Source organism: Varanus komodoensis, unplaced genomic scaffold, assembly GCF_004798865.1.
Source record: "Varanus komodoensis strain SLA01 unplaced genomic scaffold, ASM479886v1 scaffold29_1, whole genome shotgun sequence".
Lineage (NCBI taxonomy): Eukaryota > Metazoa > Chordata > Lepidosauria > Squamata > Varanidae > Varanus > Varanus komodoensis.
In genome coordinates, this window is record NW_025335759.1 from 12202170 (window position 1) to 12222261 (window position 20092).

The 20092-nt window shown below is 52.4% G+C and overlaps 1 protein-coding gene across 5 annotated transcripts in view; it reads left to right on the forward strand.

Annotated features, from left to right (window-relative positions):
- ACTN4 (actinin alpha 4) overlaps positions 1 to 20092 on the forward strand; it is an 83616-nt gene that overhangs the window by 48220 nt on the left and 15304 nt on the right. For 2 of the 5 annotated variants that reach the window (XM_044435318.1, XM_044435313.1), the window contains exons 4-11: positions 4254 to 4340; positions 5891 to 5978; positions 6325 to 6403; positions 7113 to 7194; positions 8260 to 8345; positions 16045 to 16137; positions 17213 to 17443; positions 18357 to 18504. In XM_044435318.1, coding sequence (XP_044291253.1) covers positions 4254 to 4340; positions 5891 to 5978; positions 6325 to 6403; positions 7113 to 7194; positions 8260 to 8345; positions 16045 to 16137; positions 17213 to 17443; positions 18357 to 18504 — 894 coding nt within the window. Of the gene's footprint in view, positions 1 to 4253; positions 4341 to 5890; positions 5979 to 6324; positions 6404 to 7112; positions 7195 to 8259; positions 8346 to 9261; positions 9348 to 16044; positions 16138 to 17212; positions 17444 to 18356; positions 18505 to 20092 lie in introns of those variants that run through there. The other 3 variants (XM_044435314.1, XM_044435315.1, XM_044435317.1) reach the window with 2 other exon arrangements.

Consider the following 20092-nt stretch of genomic DNA (forward strand, 5'->3'; position numbering starts at 1 on the left):
CCATGGCAGGGACCTCGTGTCTCGAAACTTTGCAGAAGTGCTGTGGCAATACTAGGGACATAATGAGCAGTGCATGAAGCTTTGTTTAGGTTCGTCTAGCTACCTGGACTGCCACGGGCTCTTGGAAGATTTAGGGGGTGGCTTTTTGTAGCCCTGCTGGCAGCGGTCCTGTACCTGGAGATGCTGAGGATGACACCTGGACATCGGGATGCATCGAAGCTCTTGTGGAATCCTTCCTTCCAGCACTTGCACACTTTCTCTCATGCTTGGCCCTGTCTTGAAAAGTGAGCTGACCTGAGAGGAAGTCCACAAATGCTCGCAGAAGGAAAGTTGCACAACCAGCAGCTGCCTTCTGTGTCATGTGCAGCCACACCTGGTGCAGAATGCTTGAGGCTTGACTCCTGGGGAATCAGTGCCTGAACACTGGGTGTTTTTGCCAGGAACTCAGACTCATAGCTGCATTGAAGTGGACCAGCATCTGGGGAGCCATGTCCAGAGGATCCAATGGATTCCCACACCTAAAACAGATTCCACACGTACCCCCATGTCTGCTGCTGCACCCGGCTAGCTGTTGTATGTGGCCTCTCCCGCCCCTGGACTGAGGAATGGTCCATAGTCCTAAGGGAAAGGCAGCCTGCGTGGCGCCAGAGCATCATTGCGTGTCAGGACGGGTGGACCTTGCTTTATATGATCCTGCGGGAATTTCCTTGGTGCACTTCCTGGTTCGAGGGGTGCTCTGCCGCCTGAACCACGTTATGAGTGGACAGGGCTGGGTGTAAAGGACACAGCAGAGGCCGGATTCCACTGCCGGTCCCACAACGTGAAGTGTGTCTTTTGACATAATCCACCCCCTTCTCCCTTTCCCTCTTACTTCACAGAACAATTGTGAAGGACAAAATACCAAAAAAGAAAAGCAGAGCATAGATGCTGGAAGGCTGCCATCCGTTGGAACGACTGCATTGTGCAGAATACAGAAAGGGCTGTGCGTGCCCTGGGATTCTGCACCTTGCATACTGCACAGACGAGCTTCCTGATGATTTCCATGCCTAATTAGGTGCCCCGGAGGCAGTGTCTCTGTGTGCACCTGACCAGCTTGTGTATAACGGTGGGGCAGGTGAATAGGAAGTGCCTGGGTGTTATACCAGAAGGGGGCTGCTGCAGAGTGGCTGCGAGTGCAGAATTTTGACTTCAACGGGCTTAGTATGGCGTCTGTGTGAGCTGAAACAGGACAGAGCTGGTGTAAAGGTGTGACAGGCTCTGGCTTGGGAGCTTTGAACAAGCATTCTGGAAAGAGCAGGTATCCTCTTCTTCCTCTTCTTACTGTTCCCCATGTAAAAGACAATCTGAAAGTCAGGCTGGGGGTGTGAAGGAAGGAAGGCGTGTGCACACGCCGCTCTGTCGCGGCCCCCATGGCATTGTGAGCCCAGGCCAGCATTGGTTTCTCCCCAGCTGCTGACTTTTCCAAACCAGTTGGGGCCAGTGATTCCAGGATGCGTTTTCCCTCCGAGTCCAATGTTTATATGTTGCTGTTCCAAGCCTCTGTGACTGCTAAGCCTTTGAGCTTGGCCAGATTTACACGCTGGTGATAAATTCGTTACACATTTTAAAACAAGCAAACAAAAATCCCCCTGATTCATGCCATTAGATTTTTCTCAGCTTTGCAGTTCTTTGCCCCTGGTCCAGCTCCCTGCTCTCTCTGCTGGCTGCATGGATTTGGCTTGTATTTGGGGGGGGGGGAGGGGGCTCTATCCCGAATTGTGTAGTGGGGGAGCTTGCTGACCCTTTGCCCCCTATATAGATGTTCACATCTGTACTCTTGATGAAAAGGTACAATTAGCTGCAGTTCGGCAGTTAAACAACTTGGCTGTCGATTTCAAATCTGCATTTCAGTTTCAGCTGTCTTCATTTCCGCAGTTCTGGGCCATCTGTGCTTCTCCCTTCTGTTCTAGTCTCTTTCCTAGCTTTTTTCCTCCTCTTCTCGACCCTTCCTTTTTCCATTTCTCCTTTCTGGGCTCCTCCTGCTCTTTCTCCACTGCCTTCTCTCTCCAGCCCTTTTTCTTCCACCCTGTGCCACAGAAACAGTGGGTGACCCTAGGCAATGCATTCCTCTCTCAGCCTTCTTGCTTGCTCACCCTGTAATCAGGGGCTAACGTTAATCTGCCTTTCAGGGCTACAAGAGTCCTGAGAATCACTCTGAGGTGTTCTGAGCTTTTAAAAAGGCCAAATAAACATCAAACTTCTTTTCATGGTCACTGCATGGGGTGTTTTGTGGGAATAATTGAAATAAAAAGCCCCTTCCCTAGGTTGTGACCACAGATGCAGCATCAGGCCTTCAGGCAGCCTGTACAATGTCTGATAAACAAACCTGCCGCTCAGTCTCTTCAAAGATGGTGACCTTAAAGCTTCATTGTGTCCCACCATCAAGCCAGTGAATGGATTCGTAATGTAAACTCTCCCTAAAGTTTTTGCCCCCGTAGATCTTTCCTTGGGCTACCCATCTTGCACCACTGTCTGGAGCTGAAATGCCATCCAGTTTCTATGACTCAAAAAAAGAAAGAAGGATAAGAGAAAGTGACTTCATCAATGACTATTATAATGAAACAGAACCACGTTATACTGGATACTTGGGAACAAAGAGGGGGCTGCCAGCATTGTCTGCTTCTGAGCTGCCTGCCTGGAGAAACTTGATGGATCCCCCTGGGTCCAAACACCACTGCTCTATCTTGCACCGCTTTTCTCCTCTCCCTCCTCCCAGCACCTGGAGAAGATGACATTAGTCTTAGTATAGCGTAGCACAGCCTTCCCCAACCCAACCACAGCTCCCGCCATCCCTGGCCAGCATGGCCCACCCATCTGGAGGATGCCAGTTTGGGGAAGGGTGGGCAGGACAAGTTTTAGTCTAAGCCAATGTGCTTTGGTTTCTCTGTGCCGGCTGCAGATGCCTTGCAAAGCCTCCCTCTCCAGTCACTGATCCAAAATAAGACAGTAGCTACAGTGCCTCTTCCTGATCTCACAGGAAGCCTCACTCCCTTGCTCCTATATCTCCAATTGCATTTTATTGTATTAATTGATATTTATTTATTTGTAAGCCACCCCGGGGCTTAGGTGAATGGGGCGGCATATAAGTCTGCTAAATAAACACACACACAAACAAACAAATATCCTTTCTAGCAATCTTAGGCCAGGATATATCAGGTTCTGTTTTCTAGGGCTGCCCCAAGGATCAGGCATTGACTGCCTCACGTCCTGGGGAAAACCAAAGCAGGTTCGGACAGGTTTGTGCATCAGGAGTGGCATCTCGAATTACAGAAGCAAGCGTTTACTGCTGCACCGGCCACTCCCCCTGCTCTCCCACCTTTCGCAGATTGACTTCTCTGCTTAGCACTGCCGCTTTAATCCTTCCCAGTTCCAAGCACTTGCCTGCCTGGAGCTTGGCTCTCGCAATCCCAGGGCACTCATGAAATTTCATGTTCAGCTGCTCGCAGAGATGGCCATGATCATGCACCAGCCACTGGCTTGGCCTGGAGTGTCTCCCATTAATCTCCACGGTAGCTGAAACATTCCAGACTCTTCCTCTATTGTGTCTGCTGCTAGAAAGAAAAGGCACAGATTGCACTGGAAGAGCAGCAGCGGCTTTCTGGCCTCCTGGGTGGCTGAAGAATGAGAGGATGTCTGCCGTCTTTGCTTCCAAACTAAAAGCGACGCACAAAACAATTCCAGGTCCAAGCAGCCTGAGCTCTCCAGTTTCCATAAATGGTTCATGGTTGTTCTTATTAGCTTGCATAATCCGAACTTGTTAAGGGGTTTTTATTATAAAATTCAGGCTGATCCTGTAGTTGTAAGGAACAGTAAAGAATTTCATAGAACGCCAAAGCCACAGCCTGGGATTCTTACCCAGCGCGCCCCCCCCCTCCACCTTTGACTTTGGATATTACACCAGGCATTTGCCATGAGACCTAGAAACTTGCTTTAAACAAGTCATATCCCAAACTGAAACATGTGAAGGCCCCTTGCTGCTCAGCCTCTGCATCGTGGCACCTTCAAAGCAGTAAGGCGAGACGTACAACTCCCCTTGGTGATTTGCAGGTGTCCCACTGGGGGGGGCGGGGACACAGCCACGATCATCTGCTTGGCGTGCAGCTCCTTTGTACACTGGGTGATTTCTGCACAGAGCACTGGCATACGTTCCGCCAAGGCTCCTGGCCCCAGCGGCACTCGTTCCCAGTGCTAACCCTCTTCCTCCCGCCTTCCAGAAATTGTCGATGGCAATGCAAAGATGACCCTTGGCATGATCTGGACGATCATCCTCCGGTTTGCCATTCAGGACATCTCCGTGGAAGGTAAGCCTCAGGTCTCTCCTAGCCCTGCCTAAAGGCCCTCTGCATTTCCTGCTGGTGTGGCAGCACTGGCCGTACGTCCAGCGTAGTTCATACGCAGGAGGGGAGCGTGCTAAACCCCAAGTGGTGGAGCAGGATGGCAACCAGGGACAGTGCCCGTGTCTGGAGATGCTTCCTGCTTCCCTCTAGATCAGTTCCAAAACATCATGCACAGGGCAGCAACTCGGCCAGTTGCAGTGACAGTCACTTTGTCTGTCGAGCTCATGGCTCTGGCAGTTGGTCACATCCCAGATCTGGGAATGGCTGTCAAGGAGCTGGAGGCTTTCGGATCAAATATATCCCCCTGTAAAAGCTTTCCACCTGGTCCCCAGGGTAGTCCCTTGATCAGAAGCACAGCCAGGCCACCAGTGAGGCACCTCTGCAGTTTTAGCTCAACGTGGATTAAAGGCAAAGGGCCCTGTAGCAGGGACAGGAGGAGCCCTTTGCTCTCCTTCCCTAAGGAATTTTCTTTCATTTTGAAAGAGAAATATAGGCTGCAGAACACTCAGGCAGCATAACAAGGTGAGGGAGGCTGCCAGCTGAGGAAAGCTCGCATGTGTAGGACTTTTTCCTTTTTCAGCATGCATAAAATTGCACCCTGGAGAATCCTAAATCAGTAAAAAAAAAAAAAAACCCACTCCGTGATATACCATGGATTATACCATGGATATCCTTGTTGGTCAGCTCAGGTAAAAGACCCCAAGGAGAAAGTCAGTAATTCAAATGATGGGGCATATAAGATGCACACAGATAAAGCACAAGCGTCACTATTTGACTGGAATTTTATCAGAGGGTGGAAAGTCTTCCACATGGAAGTAAACAGAAAATATACTGTTGTTATATATTTTTGTAAAAACAGAATTCCTTGCTTCCTGAATTTGCTGAGTATGTTTGTACATAATCTCCCAAATTTTATCAGCCCATGGTGGTTTTGATGGTTGCTTTGGATTCTCGTAATCATAGAGGTTTTTGTCTCTGTATTCAGTTGATTAAGTCCATGATGCAGGAAGGGGAAGTGGTAGTGAACAGCTGGCAGAACGTATTTGGGGAACATAGACTGGGAAAAGGGAAGGGAAGGAGCCCCTCACCCTCCTTGCCCTCCTGGAAATGCCCTGGTTTTGAGCCCACAGCGATCACAGGTTAGGAATCTAAGATGGCTACTGAATATCTAGTCATGTCACCTTGTGGAGGACAACCCACCATACGCTTCTGTGGGCTTTGTGATGTATTTGGTCCTAGTTCTTCAGATGCGTCAAAGGAAGTCTTAAGGGCCACCTGGCTAAGAGGGTTTCCTTCTTGGATGTGCTACACTCTCACATGAAGTGCCAGAAATCCATGTCCTGTGGGGTGCCTGCTGCCCTTTGCAGACACAAAGGCAGTCGCGTTTGGCGTGGCTCTGAATGTTTTGGCTTGGCTCTGTCCCTTGTCTGTGTTACCTTGGATTAAAGTTCCCTTTTAGGCATGCGCCTTCCTGAAGTTACCATTGTAACCTCCTTTTCTTCCTTCATGTGCAGAGACCTCGGCCAAGGAAGGCCTATTGCTTTGGTGCCAGAGGAAGACTGCGCCCTACAAGAACGTTAATGTGCAGAACTTCCACATAAGGTAAACGGTTCAACATAGTGCTTTGTCAGGGACAAATAACTGGTGCGAAATGATAGTAGGAGAGAGCTTTTGCCCTCAAACCATGCAGTGCCCTTCCCAGGCGTCCTGGTAGAAACAGAATGCTGGACTGGAGGGGCCCTAAGCCTGGCCCAGCAGGAGTCGTAAGGTCTGGCTTGTGCTTCTCTTGCTGGTGGTTGGTTTCTTGGTCTTTGATGCTGGTGTTTGTAACAACACCATCCTTTCTGAAAGAGGGTTCACAGTTTTGAGGAAGAGGGTACAAAATCAATTGGAATCCTCTCTAAACAGCCCAGGCAGCCTAACTGTATCCTTGGCCTTCTTTTTACAGCTGGAAAGATGGCCTCGCTTTTAATGCCTTGATCCACAGACACAGACCAGAACTAATTGAATACGACAAGCTAAGAAAGGTACGTCTGGAGCAGCAGCTCCTTCCTTTTCACCTTGGCCTCACGTGATCTCCCCAGAACCCAGGAGTGTCTGCTAATGGCATGGCACCTTGGCCAGTTATCTTCTCCTAGCCTCAATGTGTAAAATGTGAATTAACAGTGGCAACCTCAGGGTAAAGAGTACAAAACTTACTGTAAATTGCAGGGTTGAAACAGCTTAGAATTAATGTCGGGTTTTAGAATTCTTGTGCAGAACTAAAAACAGGTGTCTGGCAAATTATGCCAAGCTGGGCCTGGTTCACATACTGCATTTCTGGCATAGCAGCTGCATGGTCGGAAGTTCATGTAGGTGCAGCCGTCTTAACATGCACATCCCATGTGGCTCAGTTGAGTCTCATGGCTGGGAGAAGAGTGCTCAGCTGATGTGCAGCTGTGAGCATCATTAAGCTGCAGGGGGTGGATACTCTGCATATCCCCACAGGAAAAGCTGCTCTGCTGTGGTTGTACACAGCTGTGTACAACCACAGCACCTGGCTGCCATTTTCCATAGCAGCTGCACCAGAAATAGAAAGGTTGAATCGCATCTCAGAGTAGCTGCTGGTGGGAAGGCACAGATGCAGTTTTTGTCATTAGAGTTCTTTCCAGGTGGTTTGGCCGGTCAGAATTGCCACTTGCATTGGATGGCAGAGCTCTGACAGCTGTGCTTCTCTGGCAAATTCCTTCCTCCCAGGATGATCCAGTCACAAATCTGAACAATGCCTTTGAGGTTGCTGAGAAATACCTTGACATTCCCAAGATGTTGGATGCAGAAGGTAAGCTGAACTGTGTCTTCATTGAAGTAGCGAGTGGCTCTGTTTGCTTAAAAGAACAAAATACTGTCAGGATAGTGTCTGGGTTATAATGTAAGCATTTCCCCATATTAAGCGGTTCTTTAAGCCGAAGTGCACTCTCTCCACAAGCCAAAAACAAGTTGCTGAATGCTACATTTGGTTAGATCAGCCTGGGGTCCTCCAGCTGTGTTGGACTGAAGTTTTCTGGAAGCCAAAAGTCCCAACACATCAGGAGAAAGAAACCAGATTTGGGAAAGCTGGGTCGGATGTCTTTACTCAAGGTAACGGGCGTTCCTTAACATAGACTTACGTGGAGCCCATCATCCTCAGTCCATCTTGGACCTGGATTCTAAAATTAGTCATGAGCCGCCCTGAGGGGCAGGCAAAGGAGAGATGCTGTAGAACTTTTCCTGGCTCATAGCTTGCACACGGGTTTGATGGAGCCAAAACTAGGGCCCTTGTGTTGTCTGACAGCCCGTGTCACACGGTGCCCATTCACAAGACTGACAGCCAAAAGAGCAAGTCACTGTTCTTGATGCTGCGTGTTTGCCCTGACATTACGTCCCTTGGGACTTCCAACCATTTGTGGTCCTCCTAGGGTGAAGATGGGAAAAGCCCACAGTTAGAGAGCCAAGCCCTAGGTCATCCCAGGACAAGCAAATCTCCATGAGTATGCAGATTTTATTCAGAAGTCCCAAAGCACCCAATGTAGCTTTTGGTCAGCAGAAAAGCCAAACGAGAGAACTACTTCTGAAAATAAGCTCTGCAGCCTTTAACATCCTTTAGCAGGAATTCTGTAAGCTGTCTCGAGATACTGTCAGAAGTGGTGCGGAAAAGCACCCCTAGGATAGCAAGTTCAACTCGGCTAACGTTCTGTTCTGGATTGCCTCAACTCTGAAGTTAACTTTTCCCAGACTTCGCTTTTGCCTGCAGGAGAACATCCGAGCTGGTGGACAGCAGGTCCCTGGGCGACACCAGAGCTGACAGGGCATCGGATGGCGGGGCTTGGCTCCCGGTGTTACTCAATGCTTGTTGTTCGCTTTTCAGATATTGTCAACACGGCCCGTCCTGACGAAAAGGCCATTATGACCTACGTTTCCAGCTTCTACCATGCCTTCTCTGGCGCACAGAAGGTACCAGAAGCACCCAAGCTCCCACCATTAACAACTCTTCTGTTCTTTCCAGCGTCCTGTGCTCTCCTGGCTTCTCTTGCAGAGGATGAGCCATCTTCTAGTGAACTTGGAACCCAAATCTCCGTTGGCTCAGGGCCAGGCGTGCTGCAGGGCCATTGCTTTGTGTCCTCGATTCAGTTTTTAGCCAGAAATGTGTCTCTTCCAAACAGAGTGTGAGGGATGGCCAACTTACTTGGAAGGCTTTTGCAAAAGGGGACTTCTCTTGTACCACCCCGTCAACCATTTATCACCTGTTTTTTAACAGTGGAGGAGTGCATTAAATGTAAACATATTTACACTTTTTCCAAACAGCACTATAGGTGCTGCAGGAAATGTGAGAACTTTTCATTTAATAAATAAAAGCTCCTACATGAGAAGAAGGGGCAGCCTCTAATTCCTTCCCCTTCATTATTACAATAGCACACCAGATTCAAAATAGTTTCTCAAAACAAACAAATGAACTCCAAGCTCCACCAATTACAATAGATCCCTCCCCAAATCAGTTGATGCTTCTGATTTTGATGGAAGCTGCAATCTTAAATATACTTTGGAATTAAACCCCATGAAACACAGGAGAACTTGCTTCTGTGTAAACATGCACAGAACTGTAGAGTAAATTAACTGCGAGTTTCAAGAGTTCTCCCTCCTTAAGGAGTAGGGTCAGGTTAGAGCTTTTTTCAGAGGCATCTTGGAGCTTGCACGGAGGAGATGGTTCAGAACGGCAGAGCTCTGCCCCAGCTGAGATTTGGGTCTCCATCAGGAGCAAAGGTTGCTCCTCTCACTCCACCTCTGCCGTGCTGCATGCCGGAGCGGGCCTCAGAGGATCTTGTGCCATTCCCTTGACTCTGCTTCCGTTTTTCTCTTTCCTCTTGCACAGATATTGTAGGCACGCTCAGGCCCGATGAGAAGGCCATCATGACCTACGTCTCCTGCTTCTATCATGCTTTCTCAGGGGCTCAGAAGGTGAGCTTTGGCTGGGTGGGGCTGCTTGCTGTCACTTTTAAAGTTGCCTAACTGCTTTAAGCTGTCACTAACGTGTTCCCTAATCGGCCTCCTCCAGCATGGCACAGTAATAGCATGGAAAGGGCTGTGAAGAAGGCTCAGCTGGGTGCTTGGCGGGCATGCTCCAGGTCTGCTCTTTTGCCAATGAGTCAGGAAGCAGCAGCTCTCTTCTCCTGGCCGTTTCAAGTTTGGCTCACGCCTGCCTTTGGGTCACTGCTTGAAGGAAATGGAGCACATGTTGGAAAATGTGATGCCAATGACATCTTTGTGTGCCGGTGCTCTCGTTGGGCCCTTCTCTCTAGGAGATCTACGGGGGAGGGGGTGTGAGAGAGACAGACCTAGCTAGGCAAGGGTGGCATTTCTCAGAGGGAGTTTCTCACGTTTTAGCTTAGTGTCCCGCTTCCCTCCTCCATCTCGCCCAATCACACCAAGGATTCACCGGGACTGGAGCCTTCACGCTTGCTTTTGGAATGGTCAAAAGCTGGCTGACTGTGTAGGGATGCTTGGATCCCTCTGAGAGATTCTGCTAGTTGAAGCCCATTTTGTATCGCCTGAAGAAAGATGTCTGGATTTGCTTGAGATCATAAGGAACTCTGTGTAACCCTAGGGCTATCTATAGCACAGTGGTATAACATGGGCTTTGTGTGCCTCCGGTCCCTGGTTCACTCCTCGGCGTCTCCACACAGGGCCAGGCAAACTGCCTGGAATGCTGGAGAGCTGTTGCTGCCAGTCAGTGTCTGCAGCACTAGGTTAAATGGACCAGTTGACTGCCTCAGTACAAGCCGGCCTCCAATATTCCTAGCTAGCGCATTGTACGCACAGTGGAAATCCCAGGCATGTTGTTGACTCTCTGAACAGACCTAGGTCAGCATGACTCATTCGCAGCTCAGTCCTCGTGCCTTGTTCTGCTCGACAAAGTGGTCATAGGAATATGGCTCTTCTGCCTTCTCCCCCGCACACCTCGGATGGGACTCGCTGTTTTTCTGATTCCTCTTCAGGCCAGTAACTGAAAAGTAAATGTCTGCCCAGGATGGTGTACGCAGCTCCTTTTGGCCACAAGGGTTCTTGTATGAATGTTCCACTCTGCGTATTATGGGTTTGGATTGAGTCCTTACAAGACAGTGATCTCTTCTGCAGGTCTGAGAGCATTAAGGGCCACAAAGTACATCCATCTGAAATGATACCAAGGGCAGAATGTAGTTCCTTCCATCCTGATAGGCCAAAGCAATATTGGATTGTTGGGTACAAGATAAATCCAGCCACCCAAGAAACTTGGCTTTCTTTTCCTTTTAATGTCAAGCTTCTTGCTCTGATTGTTGCAAAGAGCAACTTGAATGTGTCTGAGAGAAGCCTAGAAGAATCTCACCAACTTTTGGTTCCCAAGTCCTGTCAGGCTTCACTGGCCACAGCCCGTGCCTCAGTGTGCCCAGTGGGAGCAGAGCAAAGTATAGAAACTATACTCATAAATGTAGACACACTTGCTTTGCATATTTTATGCCGGTTGCAGAAGTTAAGTTCAGGCCCCCGGCTTGAATTTTTTACGTAGGGAGCGTGCTGCCCTCTTGTCGGATGCATCGCCTGTCAAACCCATCCCTTCTCACTCCGTTCCTCCTCCCGCTTTACGTCACACGCCAGCCTGCTGCCACACACAGAGCATGGAGCTGGGAATTGTGCTCCGCATGGGTCCTCCCGCAATGAGCTCTCCGGTCCGCCGGCCTCTTGCGTCATAGCGCATCACAGAGCTCTCCTTGTCCCTCCCTCCAGCCTGCACGCAAACACGGCCCTCCCCGTTCCAACCGGTAGCTGCTGCTATTCACAGCCAGGTCGCTCACCTGCCCAACTGGCACCCTCTGTCAGGAAAGGTCAGCCTGTGTCCCTCTGCGTCAAATTCTAGGCATGGATCGTTTTGGTTCATGCATCAGATGACCTATTGCTAAGTATCACTATTTAAGTTTTTAACTCAAGGAGCATGGAGTGGGGCGCATGGCCCCCACTCCCGTTATTCGTAGTTATTTGCTGCTCTTCAGCCATGGATTTCCATTTAGCTGCACAACAGCCTAATGTGAGAGTCAGCTGAGAGGAGGTCTCACGTTGCTGAGGAGTGGGTCCGCGACCTGCCCTCTAAGCTGGCATTCCCCAACCTGGTGCTCTCCAGATGTCGAGGCTTGCCGGCAAGAAGGGAGGTGTAGTCCGCACATCTGAGCGCACCAGATCGGGGGAAGGCTGCCTTCCAGGTGGCTCTGCAGAATCCCTTGTTGTGCAGAAGCCCTCAGCTCTTGCCTTGCCCTTTGCCCCACCCTGTCAAAATAAGGTAACGGTCTCCTACCGAGAATTTTTTCAAAAGTCACACCCCCAACCCTTTGTCGCGCTGCTTGTACCTCCCGGCGTATCACCATTTGTCATAGAGCTTCACTCGGGAGGAAGATGCTGTAGTCTCCATCCCTGGAACTCCTTCCCAGTGCCAAATCAAGACCCTGTCTTTGTAGCCCATGCTGGTTAGCCAGGGATCTCCTGGAGGTGGTGGGTGCGAAGCCCCCAAGGTTCCCCGTGTGTCCGCGGCCGCGTCTTCCGGCTTCCCCGCCTTTCCCCCAGTCGCCGGCAGCCTGGTGGCTTTTGCACAGGCTTGTCGCTCCATTCTAAAAAGTCGAGTTGCCTCGGCGGTCCTGCATCTGCTGACGACGCCTGTTCTGTACCTGCAGGGGACTGTGCAGATTAGTTTCCTCCCTTCGGTGTTGAAACCAGTAAGAAAAGGGAGGGAGCCGGTCAGCTTTACTCTAAGTGCTGCCTGGATAGTTTAGAGGGGTTTAGATAACCGAGCTCCGTGCAGGGATTGTGAGTGCCCGCCCTCCCTCAGATTTCACTCCGGATTGTGTCGCTTTCACCAGTCCTACAGCGCATTCATTTCCCCAGGAGTAATTAGGAGGCTTCTGGTTGTGAACATGCAAAGCGCTGTGTGCGCCCGGAGGAACCATGGTGCTCTTGGAGGCTCGCGGGCCCTTGTGCCCGTTGGCGATGGCATCAGGTGGGCAGCCAGGCTCAGGGCCTCTCGGAAGTCCTGGATCCCTTCCGTCCTGTCCGAGACGGGCCCCAGTCCTCTGGGAAGCATGTGCGCACCCCTCCCGGCAAACCGGTGCCCCGGTTGACTGGCAGAGGCAGGCCGAGCCTCACCGCTGGGCCCTGCTGCTTTCGCGGGAACCGCATCAGAAGTTTCACCGAATGCCAACCTGCTGCGAACACTTCCCCCAGCTGCTCAGCATGGAAGTCACAACAACGGAGCCGTGCATAATGTGCAGAGGGAGACTACTTCCCCCAGACGCTCCGGCAGCTCCTTTTCTGGCGGCAGGCATTGTGGGGCGTGTGGGACGGGGCTCCCTTTTCCCCCTCCCCCTCCTCCTCCTCCCAGGCTGCGCCTTAACATGAGAGATGTGCCGCAGCGCTTTAGTGGCGTGTTTTCCGTGAAAGGCAAGCGTTAATTTATTGGCTCCGAATGTGTAAACCCTTTATAGGCAGAAAGGGGAACTCTTGTTCTCTGGCCAGAGCACTCTCTGGGCACCTTCCAGCTGGAGGAGGTGGCCCACCCCGCCTGCCCCCACCTCCCCGCCAGCAGGCCTGGGCTGGCCTGCGCCCGCGGCATTCACAAGCAGGCTTTCCCCCTGCAAGTGCCGGGGGTGCCGAGGTGCGAGGGGGAGTGGGCTGGGTGGATTTCGAGCCTCGGCAGTATCCCTGTGTTATGGTCCTTTGTGTCTGATCCCAGGCATTGTGAGCTCAGCTGGCGTGTTCTTTCCCTCAGCTGGGATTGATTAGTTAGCTGCCTCGCAGCAGCCCCAGCGATCGGTCTCCAGCGTGTCTGTGGGCATGGCTTGCAGGGGCTCAAGGCGGCGTGTGGGTGCTGGGTTAGAAGCGGCATCCCATTTTGTCAACAGCATCCAAAACAGCCCCCACCCCTGCCAAAAAAAGCCCCTCTGCACTTTGCAGTCTGGACATTCAGGCCAAAGAGACTGCATTAAGTAGGGAATTATCATCTGCCACAGCCTTCCCCAACCTGGTGCCCTCCAGGTGGCCATAGTGGCTGGGTACCACGGGTTCTGTAGTGCAGCATGTCTGATGGGCACCTGATTGGCTTTCAGCAAAGTCTGCAAGATGTACTTCAGGATCTGCTGGTAGTGAAACGAGCCGAAGCTCATTAAAGTGCGAGCGTCAGGACTTGCTCCTGTGCAGTTGAGAGAGGCAGGGCCAGAAAGTGCAGGCTGCCTCACTGCTCAGATTGCCGGGCAAGCTTGACCTTGAAGCCTTTCTGGAGGTGGCCAGCTGCTGCCTGGCTCACACCAGCCTGTTGGTGCGCAGGGGCTCCCCTAACTGGCCCGATGCTCTTCCTGCCCCCGCCGCCTCGCCTTCCTTCAGGCCCCACGTAGGTCCTCCAGGGGCCCCTCCCGAACAAGAGCGCCTTGACCCGCTCCTTCGAAGCCGTGTTGGTGCAGTCGCTGAGGGGGCGCTGTGCAGCACGGGGGCGGCTGCTGAGAAGCTGCCCCACTGCTGCTCTTCACTTGTGCCCAGGACTTTGCCAAAGGGCCAAAGAGAAGTCTTGCGTGCCAGCAGGTCTTTCCTTTGGTCAAGAGTCGCATTTACTGGTGAATCAGCGGCTTTGAACAGGTTCAAGGAACCCTTTCTTCACCCCTGCAGAGCACAAAGGAACAGCTCCAGATAATTGGATATGCTGGGGTCCTCCTACCCCCACCCCCATTGCTGCGAAGCCCCTCTCCTCTCAGCCCTGGCTAAGAATAAACTCTTTAAAATGTACAGACTGGGAAACCTGTTTCTATCCCTGTAGTCCAGTCCTATTCTGACCCCCACCCAGCCTAGCCATCACTGCAGTGCGAAAGCTCCTTCCCACTTCACGTGGGCTTGCCTCCTGCAACCTTTGCCCTTCGAAATCATGGGGAAACTCCTCTAGGAAAGGTGGGGCCTGGTAAGCAGAGATCCCAGAGCGTGTTGGTTTTCTTCCTGCAAGAACAGTTTTTTTCTTTTGAATATTCTATTCCGTTGCAACTCAGTTCTTCCATGGCTCTCTCCCTCTCCCCACCCTTCTATAGACCCTCTTCACCCTTTCTGTTGATGTCTGGCTTCCATCTCCTCCCCTTGGACACTCTCTGCTCCTAGCAAGGTACTCGATCTCTTGACTTTCCCACCCCATGGCTTCTGTGTCGTTCTTCTCCCTCCTGCTTTCTGGTAAGCCAGGTGTCCGCACCTCCTGGAGGGCCTCTCCAGCCAGTGTGGGGGCAGCCGCACACAATGCGAAAGCCCCCCTGCTCCATCACGCCCCCTGACATGTGATTCTGATGCCGTTTTTAAACTGGCCTTTACATCCCCACTGCTTTTATATTGCATCATTTTAAAATTTACATTTTTATAGCCTGTTATTTTATGTTTACTTTTATTGCATCTTTTGAGTTTTTGCAAGCTGTTCTGAGTGCTCTGCATACGACATGAATATGAAACTGACTGGGTTGTTCTAGCTGGGACCCCCCCCCCCCAAAAAAAAAAAAAAAGTGAAATGCGATCAGCTTGGGAGGTCACTGATGTCTGAGCAGGCTCCTGAAAGCACGTCACTGGGGCCTGCCATTTAAAAGGAACGGAGAGGGGAAGCGATTAACCTTGCAAACCAGCAGGAAAGGCCTTCTGATGAACCAGTGTAATAGAAAAACGTTTGCAGTATACCAAAATAAGAAGTGCACGTGCAAAAGATAAATTTCTTAAGCTGGTGTTTTTTAGCTGTTACAAGTTTTTAGGCAAGAGCACAACAGTCTGGTTCAGGCTTCTCTATCTTCCCTATTAAGCTGAGATATACCAAAACCCTGTGTCCAATCCATACTGCCCATCTTTTTGCTGCCCTTCCTCTGTCCACTGTGATTCAACACACTTCCTTCATTAATTAACCACAGAGAAGTGATTAGTTTTCTGTTCCTGTGGTCCCCAGTTACAAGGCGAGGCAGGACCTGAAACCTCAGTTTGAAGCTGAGCCAGAAACTGGCTTGTTCCAATCCTGGTAACCACAGTTACCTGGTTTGGATGTAACAGGAAACTATATCTAAGCAAGGAAGAGTTGAATCGCAGCCTGCCAGAAAGGGAGGCGGGAAGAGGGGCAAAACACGTGGGCACGAGGCTAATGTGCATCTTGGCTTAAACTGACTGGGCCAGTGTCACCTGCACAGTATGACATACAGCAGAAGAGTCCAGTGGACCAGAGTTGGCCTGCCAGGCTGTCCGTTGCAGGGGATCTTCAGTCATGCACTGAAGCCTAGATGGCTCACGGATCGGTGATCCCTGGGCCCTGCTTGCACTTTCTTGGGGCCTACAACTGGTAACTTGAGGCCTGTGTTTCTGGTAAGCCGGAGGTGCCTTCCGCTTGAACATGATGTCTTGCTGGGCCGTCAGGCAGAGAAGAAGGGGAGCCGCCCGCGCCGCCTCCAGGGAATGCTTGCCACAAGGGTTGATCTAAACCCACTGGCCTTCCTTGGAAACGGCCGTCTTTGCCCGCTGCCCGGTAGACTCTGCTCTCTCAGCCTCCTTCCACACTTTGCCTCTGTTTGAAGGCAGGTCTGTATTTGTCGGGAAGGCTGCCTGTCCTTTCGACCAACATTTTTTCTCTGCTTTTCTCCAGGCTGAGACAGCTGCAAACAGGATTTGCAAAGTGTTGGCTGTGAACCAAGAAAATGAGCACTTGATGGAAGACTATGAGAAGCTGGCTTCTGACGTGAGTGTAGTTCCCCCCCCCTCCAACACACACACACACACACACGGCAAGAAGGCCTCCTCCTCTGCGGGAGCTGGACCTTTCCAGCCTCTTGGAAGAGAGTGCTCTCAGTGGCACGTCCTCTCCACGGGCCAGATAGAGCACCAGTGCTTGGCTTTGGCTAAGGGGTGGGGAGCAGCCCCTTGGGTCCCGTGCACCCTTGCATGTGTGCACCGTGGGGATGCGTCAGGACCGGAGTCACCAGGGCTGAGCTGGTGGAGAAGGCCGGTGGCGAGGGCAGAAGGCCTTCACTGCCGCAAGGCCAACTGCTGGTGGCATTCATGTGCCCTCGTGTCATTCTGCTTTTATAGTGACATATTTGAAACCTCTCTGGGCTCTTCTTAGTGGGAAGCCAGTTGTAAACATTTCAAAATAAAGGATATCCCTCCACTGCGGTTCCGGCTGAAGGTGGGCACCATTCCAGGCGGGAGGAGGCTGCGCAACGGCCGGCTGGTTGGCTTCTGTTTGCTCAGCCGTAGCTGAGAGCCAGTGTTGCTCCCAGTGGCAACCCCAGAGCCGCCCCTGTCAAGACTGGCCCTTCTCTGAGTTCCCCCAGCTGGCCTCCCTCTTGCTCCCGAGTGTCCCTCCCTGGGCCTGCTGATTGCCCCCTGCCCCTCAGCTGCCCTGAACGCGTCAGAACAGCCTGACTTCCAGAATGAGAGGCATAGTGGTTAGAGCGCTGGACTAGAATGGGAGTTCTCAGTTCTAATCCCACTCAGCCACTGGGCGACTTTGAGCCAATCACTGACTCTCAGCCTAGCCTACCTCACAGGGCTGTTGTTGTGAGAAGGAGAGGATTGTGTAAGCCACTTTGGCTCTCTTGGAGGAAAAGAGGTGGAAAAGAAAAAGATACGTGTGGTACTGAAGGCAGCATTCAGAGTTCCACTCCTGTGCATGGGGCTCGGCTATCTTCCGGTGCATTTCAGGTGCCTCGGCTCTGGAGAGGCTGCCAGGCACCTGCAGCCATGTCTGCTGGGCTCCCGTCTCCCGCGTCGTTAACCTGGTATCTCTCCCCCCCCCCCCCAAACCACCTCAGCTGCTGGAGTGGATTCAGCGCACCATCCCCTGGCTGGAGAACCGCGTTCCTCAGAAGACCATGCAGGAGATGCAGCAGAAGCTGGAGGATTTCCGCGACTACCGGAGGGTGCACAAGCCCCCCAAGGTGCAGGAGAAGTGCCAGCTGGAGATCAATTTCAACACCTTGCAGACCAAGCTGCGGCTAAGCAACCGGCCAGCCTTCATGCCCTCCGAGGGGAAAATGGTTTCGGTGAGTGTGTGCGACCGGGGGGCGGGGGGGTTGAAGAAGCGGGGCAGCACTGGTTGGTGGGATTGGTTAGGCTTCCTAATGGGCCAGCAGCCTGTCAGTCAGAGGTGGCCGTGAGGGCCAGGGAGGAATCAGGAAGCCACCAGGTTAAAGCTCCCTTCGGCCACGCACGCTCAGCACAGCAGGGCTGTTGCAGCCATGCCTGAGGCACTGACTGCACGTGCACAACAGGAACAGGTGTGGCTTGTTGTGTGGCCTCCATTAATCACTGTGGCGGAGTTCTGTCTCCATCACCACAAGCCACCCCGGCTGAGTAGCCACCATGCCTCGTGGGTGAGGGTGATGGAAGTTGTATTCCACCCACACCTGGGGGCTCAGAACGTCCCCATCTCTGCTGGATGGGTTTCCTCGTGAGCAGCGAGCTCTAGAAACCAGCGAAACCCACCTTGTCCTACACACACGCAGGCTGGGAAGGCGCCATATGGGGTTTGCAGCTGGGATGGGTATTCTCGCTGTGGGACACGAGAGCCAGGGTGGCATAATGGTTAAGAGCACAGGACTGAGACTCAGAGGATCCGGGTTCGAGTCCCCGCTCGGCCATGGAGCCAGCCGGGTAACTTTGGGCCAGTCACAGACTCTCAGCCCAACCTACCTCACAGGGTTGTTGTTGTGGGGATAAGATGGAGGAGGAGATGTAAGCTGCCTTGAGCCCTTTGTAGGAAAAAGGCAGGATATCAATCAATCAATCAATCAATCAATGCTGTCCCACCAGTTTTCCGCAGATGCTTTTGGCCACTTTGGCACCCTCCTAGCTGAGAAGCAGGGTAGAAGTTTTGTTTCGTCTTGCCTTGTCTTTAGCATGATAACCCCTAGGGCCTCCCTAGAAAGACTCTCTCATCTCCCCAAACCTCTCCAGGATATTCACAATGGCTGGCAGCACCTGGAGCAAGCAGAGAAAGGCTACGAGGAATGGCTGCTGAACGAGATCCGGCGGCTGGAACGGCTGGACCACTTGGCCGAGAAGTTCAGGCAGAAGGCCTCCATCCACGAAGGCTGGACCGAAGGTGAGCACAGGGGACGCAGGCCGAGTCAGACCACATCGCCCCGGAGCAGCCTTGGCCTCTGTCAGTCGTTTCCAGTCAGCAGTCTGAGATCCCTTTTGGCGGCAGATCCTGGGACCGAAGCCGGGCCTTGCCAGGAGCAGGGAATGTGCTCCTGCATCAAGCTGCAAGCCTTCCCGGCAGTCCCGAGATGACCCAGTCCTTGGAAACGGCTCAACTCCGGGGGCCTGTTGGTGGCAAGCGGTTTTAGCATAATAGCTTTGTCTCTTTGGCTGCTGCCTCTCCACACTGTTGAAGCCGCAGCTGCCGAAGCTGACTGGTCCTTTCAGCGGGCACTGCTGCTGGGCGGGAGCCCTCTGCGAGAGCCCTGTGCATTTTCCACTCACAAGCAGAAGAGCCCAGATTCTGCCAAAGGGACCCCAAATCCTGCAACCTGCATAAATTAGTCCAGATAAGAAGTAAAGCTATTCTGGAGGGATGGCGGGGAGGAAGGGTTCATGTGATGCAGGGCTTCACCCGCTGAAAGCTTTCAACAGTGAGGAAACGGAGTCATGTGAGACTGAGAGAGGTTCCAGCCCAGCCTTTCTCCAAGACGCCAGTTTAATGTTTGTCAGAATCTGTCCAGATAGTGCAGCCCGAGAGCGGTTTTCCCTGTACAGTGACCTGGAGCCTGTAAGGCCGGAGTCCAGCCCAGCCTGCCAAAAGCACGGGGTTGAGCCAGCGCAGTGCCAAGCTGCCCCGTGTGGACTTCCTGCAGTAGGGCAGTTCAGGGCCCCCGCCGGAGTGGGAGCTTTCCGGAAGGAGGGCAGAGTTGCATCTCCCCTTTTTCAGGGGGGAGGCAGGCCTCTCTGGGGCCACTGCCGTCATCTTAATGTCTTGCTGCCTTCCAGGGTACAAGGACTAGGCCGCTGAACGGGGCAGCCATTCCATAGAGAAACGTCTTAACCCTCCGTTTCTCTGCCCCAGAAAGAACTTTGTTCCTCTAGACAGGGGGACGGGGTGGGAGCAGTGGTTTTGCCGGAGCAGCAAAAGTGTGTGATGGCGGTGGCCGTGGGGCGGAAAGTGATCTGTTTCGGCTGTTCCTTGATTCAAACATGACTGAACATGCAGAACCGGGAGCTGTGGTCGTGGGGGCCTTCACGGTTGGGGTAGGAATGGGTCGATTAGACCTTTAGGTGGGAAAACAGAGGAGCACCTAAATCCACCACTCCTAGAGTTAGAGTACCTGGCCCAGTGTGTGGTTGTGGAGTGGCCGCAGACGCAGTGGGGAGCGACAGCCTCTCCAGGGCAGGAGGAACCTGCTGTTCAGCTTTGAGCATCTGCTCGAACCAGGTTTCTAAGTCACAAGAGTCTGGGGCTGTTTGTGCCTTCAGGAAAGTCCCTGTGTGCTCCTCTTGTGGAGACTGAAAATGAAATGGGCCGCTAGTAGGACGCACAGATCTCCTTTCACGCAGTATTTATTCACCTGATGCAGCCGATCGCTGCAGGAAGCGATAGCCCTGCTGAAGTGCCGGAGCCGTTTGGAGGACCATCCTGCCCGTGGCTTTTAGCTTCATTCTTTGCATTCAGAGGGCCACATCTTACTGGAGGG